We start from the raw sequence: 22,089 nt of genomic DNA on the forward strand, positions 1-22,089 counted from the left end.
AGTTTGGCTACATCATGGCTGATTATTGGATGATATTTCTTCCCCTTCATTTCTTCCCCTTCATTCTGCCACTGCAGCATAAATTACCTCTGGGCTACTTGATTTTTAAAAATAAATCAGCAGGCACCAAAAACAGCTTTTGCTATTTATTTCTCATTTAAAGAGAAAGAGAAAGAGCTGTGTCGATATCTCTGTCCAGTAGTATATCCTTGCATATTGACCTGATTTATAAAATATAAACCAATATCCTATGCAATAACCTCTTAGTGTTTGGGATGCAGCTTAGGATAAAAACAAATGAAAATGCAGACCATGAATATTGATTGTTTAAAATCTAGGGATAATGTGACAAATACAAAAGTTAGTATGAGGAGTGCTTATGGGAAAGTCTTCATTTAAATGAGCCTCATATTTTATTAAGCATGTTAAACAGTGTCCAGTACAAAATGTTTGTGTAATGCCATTTTCTGGTGCCAACAGATAAAAATGTTGGTAGAACTTGTGGAAAGTGTTAGTCTGTAACCCTGAGAGAATTTAATAAAATAATTTTATCCAGGAGTGCACTCTTACATCACACTTTTCCCCATATGCACATAGACCCCAGGGAAGCCATTAAAATTCCTCAGCCTTACTGAAAGAAGTGCATGTTGTAATTAAAATTCTGTACAGATATTATTTCAGTGAATGTCTGGGTTTTTTAGCTGTGCAGCCATTTGTTTTGATTTGTTTTGTTCTTAAATATGCATTTACTTAATGCGTTTATCTGCTGTCTGCTAAGCAGGACAGTGTCCTCACTAGTGGGTATTGATCGGCTCTAGCTTACAGCGAGCAGGTCCTTAGAGGGTCACCGGAGAAGAGAGGCAGACATGTTCAGCCATTTTAGGCCCCACTCATCTGCTAGTCTCAGGTGAATGGGGCTGGCTTTTAGTCCCCATCTGGTGCTCAGAGACCTCCTAACAACCTAATTATTGGGGGTGTTTTTGTTTTTTCCATTCAGATTGTAGGCCCCATGTTGAAACTCGGGTACAAAATGTCTGCCAGCTACAACCAGCTGTGTGATAGCCTTTAGATAGCAGGATGTGGTTAGTTAACGGGTATCCAGCCAGCCTTGAAATGGAGAGCTCCTGGGGAGTACTAGCGTCCTATTAGCTTTGTATGCTGTGGAAGTTGTACTGCAGAACTGCAGCATTATGGAAGAATAATCACTCGAAGTACCCTTCCTGACCTGGCACCCAGAACACTACGCGGCAGCATGTGTCTGTTGGTTTAATATAAATGGTATTCTGGCTAGATTTCACCATGCTGAGAATATCATCTCTGCAGCTGAGCTCTCCCACACAGAGCTGCATGTTATCCATACAAGCAAGATGGATAATATGTCCGTGGAAACAGGTGTTGTGTGCCAATGACCTGCAGATGACACAGTATTGATAAGAGCAGGCGTCTGACCCTTCTGTTGGTATGTTAAATTTCTTCCAGAGCACGGGCATTTACTTCCTGGTACATGAATAATCAATGAATACCCTTTATACTCACTCACTCACTCACTCACTCACAATTCTTTATATAATGATCAGCCACACATGGATCATCATGTAGCATTTATAAACTACCACTCATGTCTGTTCTTCATAATGCTCTTGTTATTAAAAAAAAAAATTCCCGTTTGAAAGGTTTTTGTGTAGTTTTTCTGGTGTTGCCTATAGAGTCTGACATGATAAGTAGCTTAATGTCTTAGTTACAAATCCTAATACTTTTCACAGTTTGCCTTTTTGCCTGTTTTCACAAGTTTTAAAGGATTTGGATCCTGAAATACTATTTGTAAAATAATTGTATTGTAATTGTCCCTAAACCTGGATTAAGTTGCCTTCCACATAATTCCCACAATGTAGCAATGGGGGATGCTTGAGGCGAGAGAAAACAGAACTAGATGTGCTTCATCCTTCCCTTCTGTGCCAAGTTGAGGTTGTTATAGCAACTGGAATCTGGTCCTATACCTGTTGCCATGGTTGAGAAGGGCAGAGCGATGACGTTGTTCATTAGGCAGGAGGATGTGTCTGCCATTTTAAGTCCAGGATGTGACTCTATTGGGAATATTTACTATAAATGGAAAGTAGGAATTCGTCATTGAAATGTTTTGTTTGTGAGATGTCTATGAATCTATCGATGCTCACATAGCCCATGTTTTTAAGTGTGTGTCCCACAGATTCATGTGCATACAGTTATTTGAGTGATTGAAAATGAGTTGAGACAGGAGGGCATAGTATTAAAAGTAATGCTGTATTATATGGAGCTCTCTCAAACAACCCTGTCTGATTTACTAAAGCTCAACCAGTGGGATAAAATTCACCTCATTTGGCTCCATCATTGAATATTCAGTGACAGCTGTTTTGCAGTTGCCAGTTGAGTTTACTTTTAAAAGCTCTGTTGTAGGTCTGGGCGATATATTGATATGATATTCATATTATGATATAGGCTATGACGTGATATCATCTCTTATTTTAGATATTGTGATAACTGTTGTCTTTTTCTGGTTTTAAAGGCTACATTTCAATAAAAAGATGCAATTTTTTGAACTATTTAAACTGTTTTAGTTGTTCTATTATTTGAGTCTGCCTTATTGATCATCATATCCACATTTGTAATCATTACCAAAAAGCTGTTGTATGTAAACATCTTATTAAAGCACCAATAGTCGTTCTTGCAGTCTCATCACAATAACAATACTGAGGTAGCTCTATTGTGATATTTGGTTTTATCCATATTGCCCAGCCCTACTTTGTTTCCTTCTTAAGTACAAGTAAAAGAAAAATAAGACTGCACAGGCATGCAGCTATTGTCACCCCTGTCCCCCTCTGCGAGCGGATCTAATGATGGGTATTCTTCCATTTGTGCAGTAGTTGCCATGCCTTTGCCCTTGATACACATTTATAGACTCTTTTATGAAAGAAGCATTCCTCTGACGCACTGACAGGACCAGATGGGCAAGGAGGCAGCTCTCTGTGCTGAGAGCATCGGAGTGGGCAGAGGCGTTCATGGTACATCGTGAACATGAATCACCTAAGTGCTTAGCAATTCTCTCTCCCACTGACTGCTGACATACAGCATTATGATTGTGTTGCACGCTTCCCCCCTCAATAGCAGCTCATTTCCCTTGTCTCACTTTGTCCTTGCCCACTCTATCTGAGGAGAGCCCTAGACTGGACCAGGGGAAGCAGACAGGTGTTCAGAGATTACAAAGATCATGTCATGTCTTTGTGGAACGCAGCCCTGCTCCCCAGGAAAGCTAGTTTGTCACAGTCATACCCATGGTCTGACATGGTCATCCCACTGTCCCCAAGCCTGAATGTGGCACTGGGCGTCTGTCTCATCATCTGTCTGTTTTTACTGCTGAGCTGCCTCAGTGGTATTGGAACAGAGCTTAGGCAGCCCCCCTCATTAATAGCCACTGTGGATTGTTCCAGGAAAGGGGAATAAGGGCATCAGCAACGTAAATCCCCCTTCGTTTCTTCGTCCCCTGGCTCCAGTTTCCCTTTGGAGGCAGGTCAAAGGTGAGATGGGGCTTTATTTAGCCCCCTGTCTCACTCAAGCTCCTCTTCCAGTGCCCAATAAGGAAACCGCTGCTCCACTTGTGCACCTTAACCTGATTGACTAGACTAGTTGGTACAAACAAAAACACAGTATTTACCTGTGTAGAGCTTTGCCCTCCTACCAAGATTTTAGTTTCAGCACAGTCACAGCTGCCGTCATCATATATTCAGCGTAAACCAGTTGGCATTCTGGTTTCTGAGGACACACTGTGCTTTTCTGTCAGCATGTGACCCAGGGAGGGCGATATGCAATCCCCTTCTCTCCACATCTCCTGCATTATTAATTAGTGTGCTGAAATCCTCTGAACACACACAGGCACTCTGCAGGGGGACATCTTGATGCAAAAGCTTCTCAAGCACCCTCACCCACATCAAGGAGCCAGACCTGGCTCTAATTTGCCTATTAGCCGAGCACGTAATTTGCATTCACGAGAGCTAATTACCGCATTGTGGTTCACACTGAAGATCTGCTCTGAGAAAACACTGTGAATATCAGCATAGTTTTGTTATTCCTTAATCCTTGAATGTATACAGTTTTTTTTTCCTTTTATCATGCCTCTGGTTTCTATTGCTGCTGTGTTTGGATCGTTGCTAGGCTCGTGAGCACACCCGTTAACTTTAGTCTCTCTTTCCCCTTTTTTCCACTCGCCCTTTTCTTTCTCCTCTGTGCTTATGCTCCACCTCCCCCCTCCGTTCTGATGGTGGAGGTATGTGTTTGACTGTCTAGCCTCAGCCAACTCTGCACTGGCCCCTACACAAGGCAGCTTTAGACAGCCTGAGTGCAGTTTGTCAGAAAGGGTGGGGAGACTGGAGCAGCAACTGGGTACTAATTTCTACAAACATGCTACTGTACATTCTCATGACACTGTCCCCTCCTTTCCCTCTTTCCATACCCACTGCAAAAGGCATAGCTCTCTGTTGGTGTGGAAAGCTTGGACATTTGTCCCAGTGTGACCAGCAAGCATGGTTGAGAGGGATGACATTCCAGGCATGGCTGCAGATTCTTGTTCATTAGAAATGTGTGTGGCCACAGAGAATGGCTGGGTAGAGCAGAAATGTTGTGTCATCATCATGCCATTTGCAGACACAACAGGTGATTGCGGGTTTGTAGAAGTATGCTATATATTAGTAAATGTTTTCTCTATTTCTCTTTTTGCAGTGCTACTTCAGTTTAAATAATGGCTTAAGAGACAGATTTAAGATAAAATGTTCAGTAAAACTTGACACATCAGTTGCAGTTCTCAAAAAAGCCAGTGGCTCTTAATCTGTGACTGATCCATGTGACTTTCTGTTCTAAATATATCACCAGTAGTTCTGTGATTCAAGAAAAGGATCTCCAGAGACACAGTATTTGCCAGTCAAAATAGATTAAATAAATGAAGTTGGTACATGACAGTGTCGCCTCATGTTGTGATTTGTAAAGCTGTTATCTAAAATTTTGTTTTTAGAGCTGATTAAGAATTGATTGTATATTCCATTTAAGAGCCCTTGTATCCAGATCAGTTCATAGAAACTACTTTCATTTGGTAGATTTTATGTGGGATGGGAAATCTTCCAAATCTTAATCCAGTAATCAAATCAAGCTGAAATATCACAAACCTACATGCTTTAACAGAGAATTTAATTTAAAGGCTGCCCTGAAACTGCAAGAAAGCGGAAGTGTTTATCTCATCTTCACACTTAACCCAGATGTTATCAGCCCTATTACTAATGTGTGTTTTTGCTCCTCAACAGCTATTCTCAACCCCAAAGCCCCAAAGGAACCAGCAAAGACCTTCAGTTTTGATTACTCCTATTGGTCACACACTACGGTGAGCTTAAACATTTCACAAAAATCTCAGTTAAAATGTCTCTGATGGCCAACAAGTGTTGACCAACAAATTTTTTGAAACACCATGGGCTCATTGCCGTTTTATAAATTCTAAGTTATTTTTCTATATTTCCCACAGCCAGAAGACCCTTGCTTTGCATCACAGAACCGCGTGTACAATGACATCGGCAAAGAAATGCTGCAGCACGCCTTTGAAGGCTACAATGTCTGTATCTTCGCTTATGGCCAGACTGGAGCTGGGAAGTCCTACACCATGATGGGCAAGCAGGAGGAAGGCCAGGAAGGAATCATTCCCATGGTTTGTCCCACAATACACCTTCCTGTTTTTACTGAATAGCATAGCAGAGGTTCAGATAAACTGGGAGCACTGAATGTGGGAATGAATGGAGAGAATATCATTATTTTTCAGTGCAAATGATGTGCATGCATTTAGTTATTTACAGTGTGTGTATAATGTTGCCATCGAAACACAAGCAGCTTCACACCAGTCCAGATTAAAGAATCTCAAGATATGTGATGAAACTGGTGACTGCTAGCAAAAAAACCACAATAGATATGATCTTCATCATGCAAACAACAGTCTGTCCACACTGACAAGCACAAACCCAGCAAGAAGAGCCTGGGCCAAAAATGCTTTACATAACAAAAGTGGTCTATCAGAATATCTAGCAGTTGGCCATGTCTTTAACCAGGTCATAATAATGGCGTTAGCTTTACTTGAATATTACTTCTTCAAATAAACCACCAAATAACAGGTAGAAGTGCCTCAGGTAGCAGAAGAATTTGATAAATGAAGTCAGTGATAATCTTTGAACAATGTTTTTTGAACAAAACAATGGCCCACTACCTTTTTTGTTCATTTGTCTCCTTTCCTTCCTGTCTGTCTGCTCTCCCATTTCACACAGCACCGCCACAACACAGTGATTGGCTGTGCTGTACTATGCTAAGTCATTTACATAAACTGATTGGTCAAGGACATAACAGTTGGAGGACCCTCACATGCAGCTCTCTGTCACAGTCCCAATCAAATGACATACTAGTAGTTTCTGTTTGCATTCACAAAATGATAAAATTTGACATCAGCTTTTCAAAGTCTGTCTATGAACCACTCAGACTGCCCCTCTCAAAGTTACCAAAGACCTTTTTGTTTCCTCAGATGTCAAACTCTTAAATACCCCCCTCGAAAAATACTTATTTTGTTCTTCTGGATTGTGGAGTCAGGTCACACGTACCATTTGGCAGTATTACTGTTTGGCAGAATTTCAATGGTTAGAGACAGTCTCTTAGATAGTCTCTTTACACTGCTATTGAAATTTTTGCCTGAGTAGGGTGAACATGGATAGCTGAGAGCTGTGACCCAGTTAGCGTACTAACCTACCCAAAGAACTTACACTGGAATCAAGTCATTGTAACCACACCATCATATATTTTTGCTCAGTATCATTACAGATGTTGCAGTCATTGAAAGTCAGATTACCTGGACCAAGGTTGGGAGCTGTTTACTGGTGAACAGCACATTTGTGACACCGGCTGCTAAAACTTTTTTTGCAGCAGTGTGAACATCAATTCATATATTTATTGCTGCCAAACGGGAAGACACAGTGGAAAGATCATCTTCAAGTAGATCAACAAACAAATATCTTGAACTTTGCCCAAATATTTATGTTGATCCCTACAAATAAATATTGAAGTTTTCATGGCCTATGCCTAGTTTATACTTTCTTTGTCTGACTGACACCAGTACATTGGCATCAGTAATTGTAAATCTGGCTGAGCCCTGGTCTTCCAAGGTGTCCTCCAGAGATTTGATAATTGGTCTCCTTGTCTTCATCCCTACACGTCTTTGACAAAATCTGTCTTTGGGGTAACCGCTATGCTGACGATACCAAACTCTAAATCTGTATCAGAATTATCACAACCAGCATTCACTCAACCCTTACCACCTGCCCTCAAAATCTGCCTTTTCAGAAACTGCCTTCCATGATGGCCCTATATTTATGTTTAGTTCTGCCTATTTAGGTCTACCTACTGTATTTCGTTAGTATTTCCTCTGTATATTAGGTTTTGTTGGTAAATGAAAAGTCTCTTGAGTACCCTGAAAAGCTCTATACCCATCAAATTGTTTCTTAGTAGTTGGTGTATTCATTGATCCACATGCCTCCTTCCTCTTTATCTTCCCTTTTACCATTTGGATGTTTTTTTAAATTCTTTTTTTCATCTTTATTCTCTGCCTCTCAGCTCTGTGAAGATCTCTTTGAGAAAATCAATGAAGACAACAACAAAGAGGAGCTCTCCTACTCGGTAGAGGTGAGTCTATGACTGCTCCGCCATCTGTAAATCCCATTCTTGCTCTCTTGCTCCGACTCTTGCCTTGCCCTCTCTCTAATGAGCCATTCTCAGTCTTGTCCTTGCACTGACTCTGATGATTTATGATCAGACATCAATCTCACATTGACTCGAGCTTCATAGCTGTGAGGCTTTCCTCAGCATTTCTATATGTATTATAAGAACATATTAGCCATATTGTCCAGTTTGCTCAAACATGACAGCAACTACAGGTTTAAGTTTTTGAACGCCAAGTGATTGAATTGGTTTTTCAATGCAAGATTTGCTGTTAATGTGTTTTACACAGATGTTTCATTTCATTTTCACTGTTGTTAAGTGCAGAGTGCAGTGATGTAAACAATCTGAAGAGGCGATAGCTTTGTCAATTTATTAGATTATCTCAGAAAAAACAACTTCATAAAATAAAGTAATACAGCACAATAAAAAATCTCTACTCAATATAATCCTGATTTTATGCATGCATAATATACATGCATAATATGCATACTGTACAGTAATATGCCTATATCATTCAAACCTGCATTACAATATTTTACTTAGTGCTCCAGGGCAGTTGTTTGCAGCATAGTGCTGGGACACCTGAACTGATGCTCTATCCGTTATGCAATGGTTTCTAGGTCAGCTACATGGAGATCTACTGTGAGCGAGTGCGGGACTTGCTCAACCCCAAGAACAAAGGCAACCTACGAGTGCGAGAGCACCCTCTGCTGGGTCCCTATGTGGAGGACCTGTCCAAGCTAGCTGTCACTTCCTACACAGACATCGCTGACCTAATGGATGCAGGCAACAAGGCCAGGTCAGCTGAGCCTAGGAGGGATAACAATGAGATCATGGGAATGATGAAGTGGGAAGTAATTGTGCTAGCAGTGTTGGACACCCGTATTCTCAAAATAATGGCTTTGTATTATAGGACAATTTATGATGAATTTTGATGGTTTGATCATCACTGTTGACTTAGGAATGGTCAGTTATATGTAGGACACCATAACCTTACTTATATTGCAGATAGTGACCATTTCTCCTTGGATTTTGTGTTTGTGTGTGTGTATTCGCGCATGTGCATGTCACGAGAGTCCCTGTAGGGAGGAGTGAACCCTGCCTTAATCTCCTGTGCTGACTCAGAGGGCTTATTTCTAGAACATGGCGTGTAAAGCCCGTATCACCCCAGTGGCTATCCCTCTGAAGTACGCCTGGTGTATTTATGTTTGGTGTCCTCACAGTATTATCCACCTCCGCCGTATGAAATAATCCCCTCAACTCAATTCACTCTAATAGCCCTAAAGCCCAGTAGTGATAGTACCAGTAATAGAAATGGCCTTTCAAATTAGAATTTATTGTCGGTGGTTCAGAATAATTTTTTAAAATAAAATAACTTGTTCAATTAATGCTTTCAGAAAATTGCGTGAACTACATATGTGCTAACTATTCCCATATGTGCTGACCTGCAGAACTGTGGCCGCCACCAACATGAATGAGACCAGTAGCAGGTCCCATGCTGTTTTCACCATCGTCTTCACACAGAGGAAGCATGACACTGAGACAGACCTCTCAACAGAAAAGGTCAGAAGAGACTGGAAAGACAGCGACCTTCTGATTATTAAATTGAACTGCCAAGTAACCACAGAAACAAGTAATAGATGTTGATCCCAGACATTAATTATCCTGCTAATGGCTGGATTGTGGAAAAGATTACATCAAACTATTGTGAAAGATGTACACTTAGTCATTTTTTATTACTTGATACTGATCTCATATTGCTGACCTATATTTTATTTTCTGGTTCATTACTGGCAGCCTGTTTTCAGTTAAATGAAGCTGATTGATTTGGGCTTAGATGTCTCCCAAGGCCCTTCTTGGTCAGTGATAGAGCAAAAAAAAAAAAAAAAAAAAACCTATGGGATTTGACCTCCAGCATTTCCTCAGATTGTGGAGATACAAAGACCACTGTGTTATTGTAAACACAGTGCCTGTTGTATTGAGCCACTCTATCAGATGGTCCTGCCGAGCTGCATCTTAATTGACAATAATGCCCAAAATAGTGAAATGGGTTGATAGTTCCTGTGCATATGATATTATCCAAATGTTTGATGGCTTTCATGGATTGGTTTGAACTCCTCATTAAAATAAGTATTCCATGCTGTTATTATTACAATAATATTCATATCTTGTCTCATGTTGTTATCAGTAATTGCCATTTGCTACTTAAGGGACTGATATAAGTTCACAATTGAATGATAAGCTGAGCGAAATGTAATTATCCTCCCCTCAGGTCAGCAAAATCAGCCTAGTAGACTTGGCAGGAAGTGAACGTGCAGATTCCACTGGAGCCAAAGGTACCAGGCTAAAGGTAGGACACTAGTAGTCATACACATTCAGCCACTGCATTAATACAAAATTATTGACTAACCCCACTCTGATTATTGAATAATTCTTTTATTTTGTTTGTTTGTATTTGTAGGAGGGGGCAAACATCAACAAATCTCTCACCACATTAGGAAAGGTTATCTCTGCCTTGGCCGAAGTGGTAAGTGCTGCATCCTGATGCCCATTTCATTTCTCTTTTTTTTCCCTCCTCCTCCTCCCTTCCAGGCTCTATCCTCTGTAACTTCTCCCTGTCTTGTCAGGGAATGAATGTTTTTGGCCAGGCATGCTGTAATATTGTCTGCCCTTCTGTTCTCTCTCTCTTGTCCTGGTAATGCTTGCCTACCCAGGATAACTGTACCAGCAAGGTAAACCCCTCATAAGCTCAACGACTAACCTCAGAATCCTCCCAGCGAGGCAGATTTGACAACCTTTTGCTATGTGCAGTATTTATATGCTGCAGCTGCACTGTTCTCCCCCCACTGTTTTTGTCACCAAAGTACGGTGCCTTGAGGACAGTAAAAGCTACAGTCCCTGCACAGGAGTAAAAGCTCATCAAATCAGGCCTGTGCTCTTTTTAGTTGACCTCCTTTCCACTAGAAATGAGTTGTCATTGTACATTAAAGTCTTTGTCCAGTCTGTATTACCATTTCCAATTTCAAGTCTTAATACAGAGAACTTTGAATGAGTTATCTTTTTCCAGCCAGCCATGCTGACGTGTTTTTGTTTACTGCAGAGCAAAAAGAAGAAGAAGTCAGACTTCATCCCATACAGAGACTCTGTTCTGACATGGCTGCTAAGAGAAAACCTCGGTATGAAGCCATAAATCATAATAATCATAATGCTGTAATCATGTTAGAATATGTATGGAACCTGTGTAGCATAATCCTTACTCCTATCCAGCAAGAAAAATGGACACGTCTGCATCCTGTAATTTGAAGTAGGGAAAAGCAAGCCTGGAACAACATTATTCAGTGCCAAATTAAGAAGCACCTTGTCAGCAGACTATATTTTAACTCAACTAGACAAGCACAATCCTCTCCTTGATTCAGACTTGCATAGAGGCGAGGTGTATGTCTTCAGTTCCAGGTGACACATCTACATAGCATTTCACTCTAACAAAATTATAATGACTTATGTCGGTAGGATCAGTATTCATTTTTATATGAGTGATTTCAGTAATGTTTTTTAAGGGTGGAGTATTCCATTTATTTTTTATTGTGAAATCTGACCAAAGTACATGTGTTAGAAGAATGTCCTTTTAACAACACACACAGACGCACACGCACACACTAATAGTCATGTAATTGACTTCTTTTCTATGCTATCTGTGTTATCAGGTGGAAACTCCAGAACAGCCATGGTAGCCGCCCTCAGCCCTGCAGACATCAACTATGATGAAACCCTCAGCACACTCCGGTAAGTTCGCCATATAAGACACAGATGAAAATTTACAATTTATCAGACATCATCCCAGTCCACTCAATCTCAGACCTTCAGTTCATTCACTTATTTTTTATTTAGTTATTAATTTTTATGTCTTTTACAGCTATGCCGACCGAGCCAAGAACATCAAGTGCAATGCTGTCATCAATGAGGACCCCAACAACAAGCTGGTGCGTGAGCTGAAGGATGAAGTGGCCAGACTTAAGGACTTGCTTCGTGCCCAGGGCCTGGGAGACATCCTGGACAGTGAGTATTGCGTTATCACAGCTGACCATCACAGAGGCCACATGACATTCATTTCAGGTTACTTCTTCTCTCTCAGGTCCGACCACAAGCTGGCAACATCTCCTCTGTCATTTCATGTCTCTCAGTCATCCAACTTTATGTCCATTGCATTGCCTTTACTAGTGCCTTATGCAAAACTAAATACACTTATTTAGCTTTTAGAAACACATTTGCAGTGCTACTGGTTTATTATGCCTCCTCACAGAGTAAAGTGAGTCATATTAGTGTATTTATCATATATACTACAATGAACCTGATTTACAGAACAATCAAGGCAATGTTTTATACTGTACATGTAAAGTTCTCTGAATCCTCTGAAAATTTTTACGTTGCTATGTTGGCTCATTTTCATTGACAACAGAAATGGTAGTTTAAAGCTACATTAAAGTATCACACTACACTACACTGTAATGGCTCATAGCCTAGTCAATTAGAGACATAATATGCCCATTAATAACTTCTAATATCTTAATTAATGAATGACCTGCCTACTTGCTAATGCATGCCTAGATCATGCTTAATGACTTGGCACTTAATAAAAGTCATTCCATGCCTTGTCTTCTCATCTTCATTATCCTGTGTGTTCTCATCCAGCTCAGTAAAAAATGTCTGTAACCTTTTCCTTCCATTCTACTGGTCCTGACCTCTGACCCTTCTCATCTTCTCCTGCTTCCCCTCAGTTGAGCCTATGGGGGATGATTGCCCAGGAAGTGGAAGCAAATGTGTGTATATGTGTGGTGGTCGTGCATCGTCTATCTCTTTTTGCCCCAGTACTGATATCTAACATTGCTTATTCCCTCCCCATTGCCCATATATTAATTCTGCCCCCGGCTTTGCATGTTCGGCTGAAGATGTGAAAGCTTAATGTCAGGAGACTCAGGAATGCAAGGCTTCAGGGGATGTGCTGATCTGGCAGGGGTTAGCATGACACTCGGTTAGCATGTTCTCTATTTGCGTTTGTTTTATTTTTCAGAATGATTGGGGTGAGGAGGCTGGTTATAGGCTCAGTCCAGCTATATCACAAACTGCTTTTGAGAATCTCTTGATTGCATTAATGTCTTAATACCATCTAGATACCTTGTCTGTCTTCCCCACCCCAACCCACCCACATCATCTCTTACCATCTGGGTCTATATCTCACTCTCCCAAATTTCTTTTCTTGCCAGTGAGCTTGTGGTCTTTGTTTTTGTTTCCTTTTACTAATCATCCACTGCAGGTGCTCAAGGCTTTAAAATGCAGCTTCTCAGTTCTCAAACTGAGGGTCAGAGCTACATGCGGAAAGGTGCATGATTTTACATTACTACGTAGCCAGTTGGTATTAATTTCTTGTGTTATGATAGTATGGAGTGAATAGTTGCTGTTGGCTAGTGTGTCCTCTTCTGCTTTATTCTCCAGAATCCCTAACATTTCCTTCCTCCAGTCCTGTCTCTTATACTAACATCCCTTTGAAAAAAGTGTTATTGAGTAAGAGTAGATATACACCTGCCTTAGTTATATGCAGGGGAAATGCATGGAAACATTTTGGTGCTTCCTCCCCATTACACTCTCCTGTCAAGTTAATAGAGCCTTGATGCACTCCTACTTTTCTGAATTAGGAAAAGCTATGCTGCTAATGTCTGTGCGTCTGCGCATTTTTATCTCATAAATGTCAGCACCTCCCAAAATAATTTAAATTCCACTTACATTGGCCAGCCATTTAAGTTATGTTGAAAGAGCAAGTTTCTTTAATTTGGTTCTTTTGCAAGGCTTCAGAGGGCACTGTCTCAATGACAAGACATGCCCTTGCAGCTCATATACATTGAGATGGGCGGGCTGACCTTTAGTGAGGCTGCTGTGGCTCTGTCAGAACGTGTGCGTGTATGCGTGTGTGTGTATGTGTGCGTGTGTGTGGAGTGAATTAAACTGCAGGCTGAACTTTGGCAGCATGTATTTTGATATCAACCACTCTCATCTGTCTTCTGTCTGGGCCCTCTTGCAGTCTCCATCTCTCTCCCATCCTCCAGTTGATACATTGATAGCAGTTTTCACACAGGAGTATATAAATTTAGCCTACATTCACATTAGAGCTCAGCAGGAGCAACACTGTACCATTGCACAGTTTTCTACAAGCGTACACACTAGAAATAATGAGCTTGCTTTAAAGCCCCGCATAGTGATCTCATGACTTGTCATTTTCAAAACTTTTCCTGAAACAGTTACAATGACATATGATTACATTCAACAATAACAAAAATGTGTCTCACCTGTGCAACAAGTATAACCACACCCATTCCAGTGATTTCAGAAAGGCCTTGCAAGTAAATCTTTACCTTGTTAAATGGGGGTATACAGTTAATTATACTGGCACAACCAGTCCAGACCCCTGATTTACCTGCTGCACATGTGAGGCTCACTATGAGTGGTGGAAGAACCAGACATTTTCAGGAGAGTTTTAAAAATGACTTAGGTCATGAGGTCACTGGATCAGGCCTTTGCTCCTGGGAAATACATTGGATTTTGGTGCATGCTTAAAAACAACACAAAGCTGTTCTGTTCCATTACAGGATCTGGAAGCTTTCTAATAGAATTTTAGCTAATCACTAATGTATTTTTTCATACTTCAGCCTAAAAATTACCTCGAGTGAAAACTGCTGTTCTGTCTAGCTGCCCATCATGCTGGGTGTTTGTCTTAACCCTTTTACCTACAATGTGTGTCTTACATTAGTCTTCCCCCTTTGTCCTTTTCTCCTTTCCCATTTCCTCCCTCTCTCTGTTCCTTTTTGGTATTTGGTTCCTTCATTTTATGTGGTTTCTCCTCCCTTTCCCCTCCCGGGCCCTACCCTACCTGTCTCTGTCTCTCGTTCTCTTTCTATCTCTCCCTGTTTCTCTCCTGCTGTTGGCTCAGACCTGAAAGACATACACAACAATAAGCATAGATACTTGCTAGCCTCAGAGAACCAACGCCCTGGCCATCTCTCCACAGCCCCTATTGGCTCCCTGACAGCTTCCCCGTCTTCTGGCTCACTGTGCAGCCAGGTGGGCCTGCAGTCAGTCACCAGTATCCAGGAGCGTATCATGTCCACCCCCGGAGGAGAGGAGGCCATCGAAAGACTCAAGGTAAAGTATAAACCTTTACACCTACGTGAGCTTCTGCAGTCTCCAAATCCCTCACTCTTACTGGTTCTGGTTACGAGAGCAGTGGAGTCCCACAGCTATCTGTCCACTCTTGCAAAACCTCCCACCTTTGGCTAGTCTCCAAATTAACTTTTTACAATTCTTTTTTTTTTTCCACTCTGGAGATTGAGAAATACTAGAACTCTTTTCTTTGCCCTTCATCTTGGTTCAGCTGCTATTCTGGCATAACTTCACCCACTGACAAGGTTCATGGAAAGTGTAGGAAAATGGAGAATCAAAGGAATCCAGTCATACTTGCACTACTGATGAACTAAACTAACTGATGTACTAAATGATAAAAAATGATAATCAAAGCATAAAGTCATGTCACTGAAAACCAGCCGTTCATCAAGCCCTCCATCATGGCTTCCACCCATCTAGCACTAATGGCATAACTCTATAGTTAGTGCTATATTTGAAAATATACTTTACTACATAAGGTCTGTTGTATATTATAATAACTAGTGGTAACATGCTTTATTGATGAATTGATTGACACTGATTAATTGACAGCAAATTAATTTCAATTTTGATGATCATTTAAATTGTTTTAGTCATTTAAAAAATAGAAATCCCAAACATTTGCTTATTACAGTTTCATTAAGTTCATTACGATTGAAAGATTTGCTTATTTTTGTCTGATGTTACCATTATACTTAAGGGTGTTGTGGTTGCTCTTCAGACTAAGGAGGCAAAATATCAACACATTACTTTGGGCTATAGTAACTACCAGTGAACAATTGCCATTTTTACAAGTCAAAGACTAAATAATTAATCAATTACTTAAAGAAAATGCTAGATTGATCGACAACAAAAATAATTATTAGTTTGCAGCCCTAAAAATAGATTTTTTTTTTTTTTTAAAAAGATATATCTCTTTAAAAAAAAAAAAAAAAAGCAGAAGTGACTATGAATAAGCACGTTGGCTGAATGAAACTCAACTGATTAGTATGTCTTTAAAACATTGACAGATGAAAAGAATGGCAGCTCCCACACTCTAATGTTTACTCAGTAAAATAACAGATCGGTCACAGTTCATTTGATGTTAAGAGTGCGGTTGTTTCTTTTAGCCCAGGTAGCGCACAGTCAAAATCCTCTTTAGCCATCAATTCTCATTTGGCCTCTGTGCTCTGCATCGCTCTCACGCCTGCAGTCAGCCTTACGCTTGGTTGATGAGGGAGCACATAGGGTTGCAAGCAGCAAGCGTTAAGAGCTGCAGTTTCCATGGCGACCATGGTACCCAGTCTATCTGTCATCCAATGACGTCAGGCGCCGACGCAGATAGGGAGGAAATTGGACCAAAATAGATCTAGTCTTGGTGGCTATTATGTGTAATGCCCTAGCAAATATTAACTTTCTTTGTTCAGACTGGAGTGTTTAACTTTGGCAGACAATTTTATCATCCCTGTTTGAATATTTACTTCAATATCCTTCTTAATTCTGGTATTATAGAAGGATTTGGGACAGAATGTGACGGTGTTGGGGCTGTTGTTAATGAGGCAAAAATGAAGATTAGTCGTTCTGCTATCACAAGTCACAGTCATTAATCTTGAATAACAAATAAAATAACAAGACACTATAATTTTATATTTGGACTCCTCAACACTGTATTATTAAACCTTTACAATGATAAATATATAGGTTTTCATGTTTCAGAAACAGGTCAAAAGCTATTATCTGTTTCAAGAACTGCAGATGGCTGTTTACAGTTTATAAGAGTTGGGAAGCAGGACTTTTTTTTTATCCATGGGAAAACATGGTTTGACCTGCCGTACAGTTAAGCTCTATAGACCTTGTGGCCTCTGTAAGTGAAAGAGTGAAAAAGTGGATTTGTCACTAAAATATGAAGCTTAATCTTGTAATTAGAGATGTTGCAGTCACGTGTTGTTGGCTACCTAAACACACTGCTGCCCCTGTACTGCTGGTCATTCAGATAACATTATACTGGGTGCATTTCTCCCTGCCTCACTCTCCATCTTGTGTTCAGGAATCAGAGAAGATCATCGCAGAGCTTAATGAAACCTGGGAGGAAAAGCTGCGGAAGACAGAGGCTATCCGCATGGAGAGGTCAGTACTGGGACTGGATGCGCCTGCATTTCCATTTCCATCCCACTACAGCCCATGTCTGTTAGCACTCCTTCATATAAGGGTCTTCACCTCAGTGCTAGACATCCTGGTCTATCCCCACCCATAGCTCTGTTTCTGTTTATCCTCTCACCAATCTGTCCCTGCTCTCTTGCTTTCTTCGTCCATCTGTCTCATTTCCTTTGCACTCATTCCGTCCACTTCCCTTCCTCGCTCTGTCACTGTGCTGCACGCACCCACTCTTGTACTCTACCCCCTTCTCACTCTCCCCCCTTCCTCCACTCGTCTGTGGCTGTCACATCCACCATGTTACTGTCTGCCCATTGAGGCTCACTGTGCCTCACTGGTGCCATTCAGTGCCTGTTGTCATGCCACAAGTCCCTTGGTGTAAAGTCGCACACCATCGCTCTGTATCCTCTTATCAACTCATCGGCGCTGTGCTGAAAATAAATGCACAGAGTTAATGTGTTTGTTAGTTTTTGTGCAGAGAATGTAACACTGACTATATAAGCAATGTTTGTAAGACAATATATACAACATGCAATATTCTGGTCTGGATTTTATCACAAGTGACAGAATGCCTGCAGCTGTGGCTCAAAGCTATTGCTCATCTTTGGTCAAACTGAGTGTGGAAACTTTGTATAGCAACCACCGTGAATGTCAAAACATTTATTATACTGAGTATGACTATCAATTAAATTTATGGTGCCATATGTTGTTTTGTGACTCTACTCATAATGTATTTCCAGATGTTTCACTGTTCCCAAACATTTTCTCAACATATGACTGCTTTTCCTCGCCATTAGGGAAGCCTTGCTTGCAGAAATGGGTGTTGCAATCCGTGAAGATGGTGGCACTCTGGGGGTCTTCTCTCCTAAAAAGGTAAGGCACACATTACAGATTACACACAGTCACAGACACACAAACACACACTTCTCCCAAGAACGGTGATACACAGTCACCCACCCCTTCTCCATCACATCATCATTAGAGCTCTTTTCCATGTGATATCATTTCCTAGGGAAACCCGCCTTTTTACTGTCTCTGATTTTCCATTCACTTCATTATCATTCTCTTTTTCTTTCCACCCTGTGTTACTTGCCTCCTCCACATTCTCAGCTTAACCATGAAAGGTCATTTGATCAGCAATTTGATTTTCCCACCAAGAAGGTTTGTTAAATAGAATCAATAAATAAATGCTCTCTTTTTCACTAGACTCCTATACCTGCGAGAAGTTTTTTGTAGTGATTAGTGTACATAAACGAGTTTTACATGCTCAGAATAGTTTCCTGTGCTTATACGTGCATTTTACCTCAGGCCAGGTATTTACTACCCTCATTAGTACTACACAGAACATCTAGAGTTAAAATTCTACTCTCCACGTTTGTTTAGCATGCAGTTTGTGATCAACTTTTGACTCTGCATTAAGCTTCTTGCAGGTTAAACTTTATATTTACCACTTAAAACACAGTTTAAGTTTGAATATACTTGGCACTGTAAACAGACAGGAGGACTAGCTGAGTCCCTTTTTTCCTTCAGCTGCTTAGACCTGTTAGTGCTCTCCTGAGACTTTTTAAGTTGTAGATGCATGGTATATTCACTCGCCTTATTTACACATCTCCCAGTAGAGTCAGCTGCATATGCCAGGAATATAAAGATCAGTAGGTATGTCTGTATGCTCTTCTTAGCAGAACCACAATCATGACAGTTATATATATATATATATATATATATATATATATATATATATATATATATATATATATATATATATATATATATATATATAAAAAGCAGCGTGTTATCTTTTAATCACTGACTGCTCAGAGCCAACTGTCACTAGATCTGCTTTAGTTTCAGCAATTCTCTTTGAATTTAATCCTTCTTCAGGCATGGTTTTGACCTTATCCTTTGCTGCTGTGCACTTTATTTATTTATTTTTCCTTTCATTCATTTGCATTTGTCTTTCATTTACTGTTTTTCTCTCCTTTCACCTGCTGCCTCTCCATGGGTTAGCTTTTCGCTGGGAAGCCTTGTGATCTTTTTGCAGACTTTAATGGGGTGTTTTCCCCAAAGAAGGTTGGTTGCTAAGTTGAGTCATCCCTTGGTCATTTGTAGTAGCACTGGGATGCACCAGGCACTAGAGGTGTCAGCATTTGTGGTGCCCAGTTGAATCTTGGTATTACTGCTGTGATGTTCAAGGTGTTGTTGAAAGTTGTGACATTGCCCCTATCCCCACAACCACCCACCCACCCCTTTCGCGGCACACACTCATTCACCGAAAAAATTGTGGCAAACTATGTCTCCCTCTCATGTCTCCTCCCTTGTAGACTCCTCACCTGGTTAACCTGAATGAGGATCCACTCATGTCAGAGTGTCTACTCTACTACATCAAAGATGGAATTACAAGGTAACCATAACCTGACTCCCAACATTGAAATGCCGCAGAAGGTCCAGAGTCCCAAAAAAAGTGCAGTGTATTCCATTTCTCTTTTTTCTGCTTAGCCAGAGGGACTTTCAGAGTCAGAGGAAGGTGGCATAAAATCTACCATTGATCACCAAAATGTTACGGTGTAAAGTTACTTTCCTCCCCTTTTTGTCCTATACCCCCTCCATAGACTCTTCCTGTAGAATATTTAGTTACAATCATGCCCCAAGGGGACAATAACAGATGACAGGATCCAACATGAAAGACTTACAGGGCCTCAAAAGTTCTACCTTTTCTCATAAGCAATAATTTAAAAGTTCAGCAATGACCTCAGCCAACCTCTGACTTTTTGACAGAATGGCTGTTGATAGAGTTAGAGGGCCATGTTCATGGACTCAAAATGGCTACTCTGATTATTGCAGGGTGGGTCAGGCTGATGCTGAAAGACGTCAGGACATCGTTTTAAGTGGTGCTCATATCAAAGAGGAGCACTGTGTCTTCCGCAGTGAGAGGAATGCCAATGGCGATGGTGAGGCACTATACATCGAGAGTGTTTGTCTGTGTTTAATTGGATTTATTGGTTTATTAAGATCCCCATTAGCTGCAGCTGAGTCTCTTTATGACGTGCATGTGTATTGAAACTATGCAGGCTCTTGAATTAATCTCTGTTGATATCAAGGATGGCAATCACTTTACTGGCTCTTAATACCTCATACCTCCTAGACTGATTGTACAGAAGACAAGCCTAGATACTGTTCCTCTGTAGTGAATGGAAGCATGTATAGACTCATCTTTATGCATTTCCTTTAGCTAATTGGAGAGCCAGGCCATAAATGTCATTAGTTAGTGCACCTTGACATAAATAATGGTCTTTCACCATTTATAAGTGAATGCTAATGAGCTTTTCAGGAAAGGTATGAGTCACTGATGATCGGTTGTTTTTTTGTTTGCTGAAGTGATTGTGCTGCTGGTGCCATGTGAGGGATCAGAAACCTACGTCAATGGCAAGCGAGTTGACGATGCTGTTCAGCTTCGCTCAGGTGTGTGTTTACTTTTTTTGTGTGTGTTTTAATCATTTTTTATGCAGTCTGACATACTGTTAGTTTTCTGTGGCAAGGATATATTTTGTATTATCTGTGCAGCATGTATATATTATGGAAAATGTAATTAAAAGTGGCAGATCTATGTATAACCATGTGTTAATGAATTTGCACAATACTTTTTAAATGGTCTTTACTGTACTGTAACCACTGTAACTTCACCAAAATTAGAGTTACCAGTTCCACTTCAGTGATGTCTCCATGCTTATTTCCACCAAGCGTGTCTTCCATCTTGTTTCAGGCAACCGCATCATCATGGGGAAGAACCATGTGTTCCGGTTCAACCACCCAGAACAGGCCAGGGCTGAAAGGGAAAAGACTCCATCAGCTGAAACCCCTGTGGAGCCGGTGGACTGGACCTTTGCCCAGAGGGAGCTGCTGGAGAAGCAGGGCATTGACATGAAGCAGGAGATGGAAAAAAGGTGAAGGATCAGTCCTATAGCTTTATTAAGACAGAAGCCTCCATCAAGCATTTGGACTGAAAATATGCCTATTTAAAGTTTTATTAAATTTGAAACTCGTCGGTTTTCCAGTGTGTGGGGTTCCCAGTATGGTTTTTGTTTTATGAATTTACTTAAAAATTATTATTATTTTTTTTTTTTTTCTTTTTTCTGAATTTGCCAGACTCACTGAGATGGAGATCTTGTACAAAAAAGAGAAGGAAGAAGCAGACCAGCTTCTGGAACAACAAAGACTGGTGAGTACAGGTGTTAAGAATCAGGCTGGAATTCAGTCAGACTTACTTTACTGAATTTTTGTATTTAGTCTAATGTTGCCTGTAAGAAGTCATCATGCTAGTTATTTAGCCAAGCTTGTATTTACTATAGGGTGTGTTTAATAGGAGTCAAGATTTAACTGTGATGATGCTCTTTTGAAGGCAGTTGTAGTGCAAGCCAGTTTTTGGAGTGACCCAAATAACCTGCTACCTGTGTGATTGTTTTGAGTGAAATGTGCCTCAGGGTGTACGTCTAAATTGGAATACAAAGTTAAAGCATGTTTTTTCGAAGGTTAATTATAATTGGACAGCTAGTTTTTTTGTTTTTTGTTTTGGTTTTTGAAGGATAGTTTCAGTTGCTTTATTGAAGTCTGACTTGTACTAATTCTCACGCTGAACTCTGACACTTTGAGATTCTGTTAGGTGTGTGAATCACACTTTTACTTCTAGCGCATGTCTGTTCTTCTTGCATGGATGTTAAAATCTACTTGTTCTGGTTTGAGATAGTTGAGCTTTTACTCTCCCTCCCTTTGATTCTTGAGTTTGACTGATTTTCTGTAGCAATTTGATTCAGTAAGAATTAGATTGTAAAGCTTTCCCCTTTCCAGATCCCTGTTTTCACCTTTCTTGTGTCTTATAGAGTGGAACTGAATCTTGCAAAACAGCACCTCTTTGTATCAGAGCATTAATTTGATGTTAAGATAAAAATTTATTTCAAATTGACATAACATTGATCAATATTGAAACAG

General features: G+C 40.5%; 1 protein-coding gene across 18 annotated transcripts in view; it reads left to right on the forward strand.

The window, feature by feature from the left end:
- The window catches only part of kif1b (kinesin family member 1B), a 69,494-nt gene that overhangs the window by 15,477 nt on the left and 31,928 nt on the right, over window positions 1-22,089 (forward strand). For 6 of the 18 annotated variants that reach the window (XR_003928452.1, XM_030055434.1, XM_030055436.1 and 3 more), the window contains exons 3-25: window positions 5,325-5,401; window positions 5,540-5,719; window positions 7,660-7,728; window positions 8,385-8,563; window positions 9,216-9,327; window positions 10,037-10,114; window positions 10,226-10,291; window positions 10,479-10,496; window positions 10,865-10,940; window positions 11,469-11,547; window positions 11,678-11,820; window positions 12,540-12,581; window positions 13,076-13,141; window positions 14,822-14,955; window positions 17,000-17,079; window positions 17,904-17,979; window positions 18,217-18,267; window positions 19,114-19,176; window positions 19,428-19,507; window positions 19,948-20,054; window positions 20,482-20,565; window positions 20,867-21,047; window positions 21,250-21,322. Coding sequence is in view for 17 of the 18 variants with exons in the window: in XM_030055434.1 (XP_029911294.1) it covers window positions 5,325-5,401; window positions 5,540-5,719; window positions 7,660-7,728; window positions 8,385-8,563; window positions 9,216-9,327; window positions 10,037-10,114; window positions 10,226-10,291; window positions 10,479-10,496; window positions 10,865-10,940; window positions 11,469-11,547; window positions 11,678-11,820; window positions 12,540-12,581; window positions 13,076-13,141; window positions 14,822-14,955; window positions 17,000-17,079; window positions 17,904-17,979; window positions 18,217-18,267; window positions 19,114-19,176; window positions 19,428-19,507; window positions 19,948-20,054; window positions 20,482-20,565; window positions 20,867-21,047; window positions 21,250-21,322 (2,114 nt within the window). In the remaining variant the exon portion in view is untranslated. The remainder of the gene's footprint in view (window positions 1-5,324; window positions 5,402-5,539; window positions 5,720-7,659; window positions 7,729-8,384; window positions 8,564-9,215; window positions 9,328-10,036; window positions 10,115-10,225; window positions 10,292-10,478; window positions 10,497-10,864; window positions 10,941-11,468; window positions 11,548-11,677; window positions 11,821-12,539; window positions 12,582-13,075; window positions 13,142-14,821; window positions 14,956-16,999; window positions 17,080-17,903; window positions 17,980-18,216; window positions 18,268-19,113; window positions 19,177-19,427; window positions 19,508-19,947; window positions 20,055-20,481; window positions 20,566-20,866; window positions 21,048-21,249; window positions 21,323-22,089) is intronic. The other 12 variants (XM_030055439.1, XM_030055443.1, XM_030055445.1 and 9 more) reach the window with 6 other exon arrangements.

Source organism: Myripristis murdjan, chromosome 7 (assembly GCF_902150065.1).
Source record: "Myripristis murdjan chromosome 7, fMyrMur1.1, whole genome shotgun sequence".
Classification (NCBI taxonomy): Eukaryota; Metazoa; Chordata; class Actinopteri; order Holocentriformes; family Holocentridae; genus Myripristis; species Myripristis murdjan.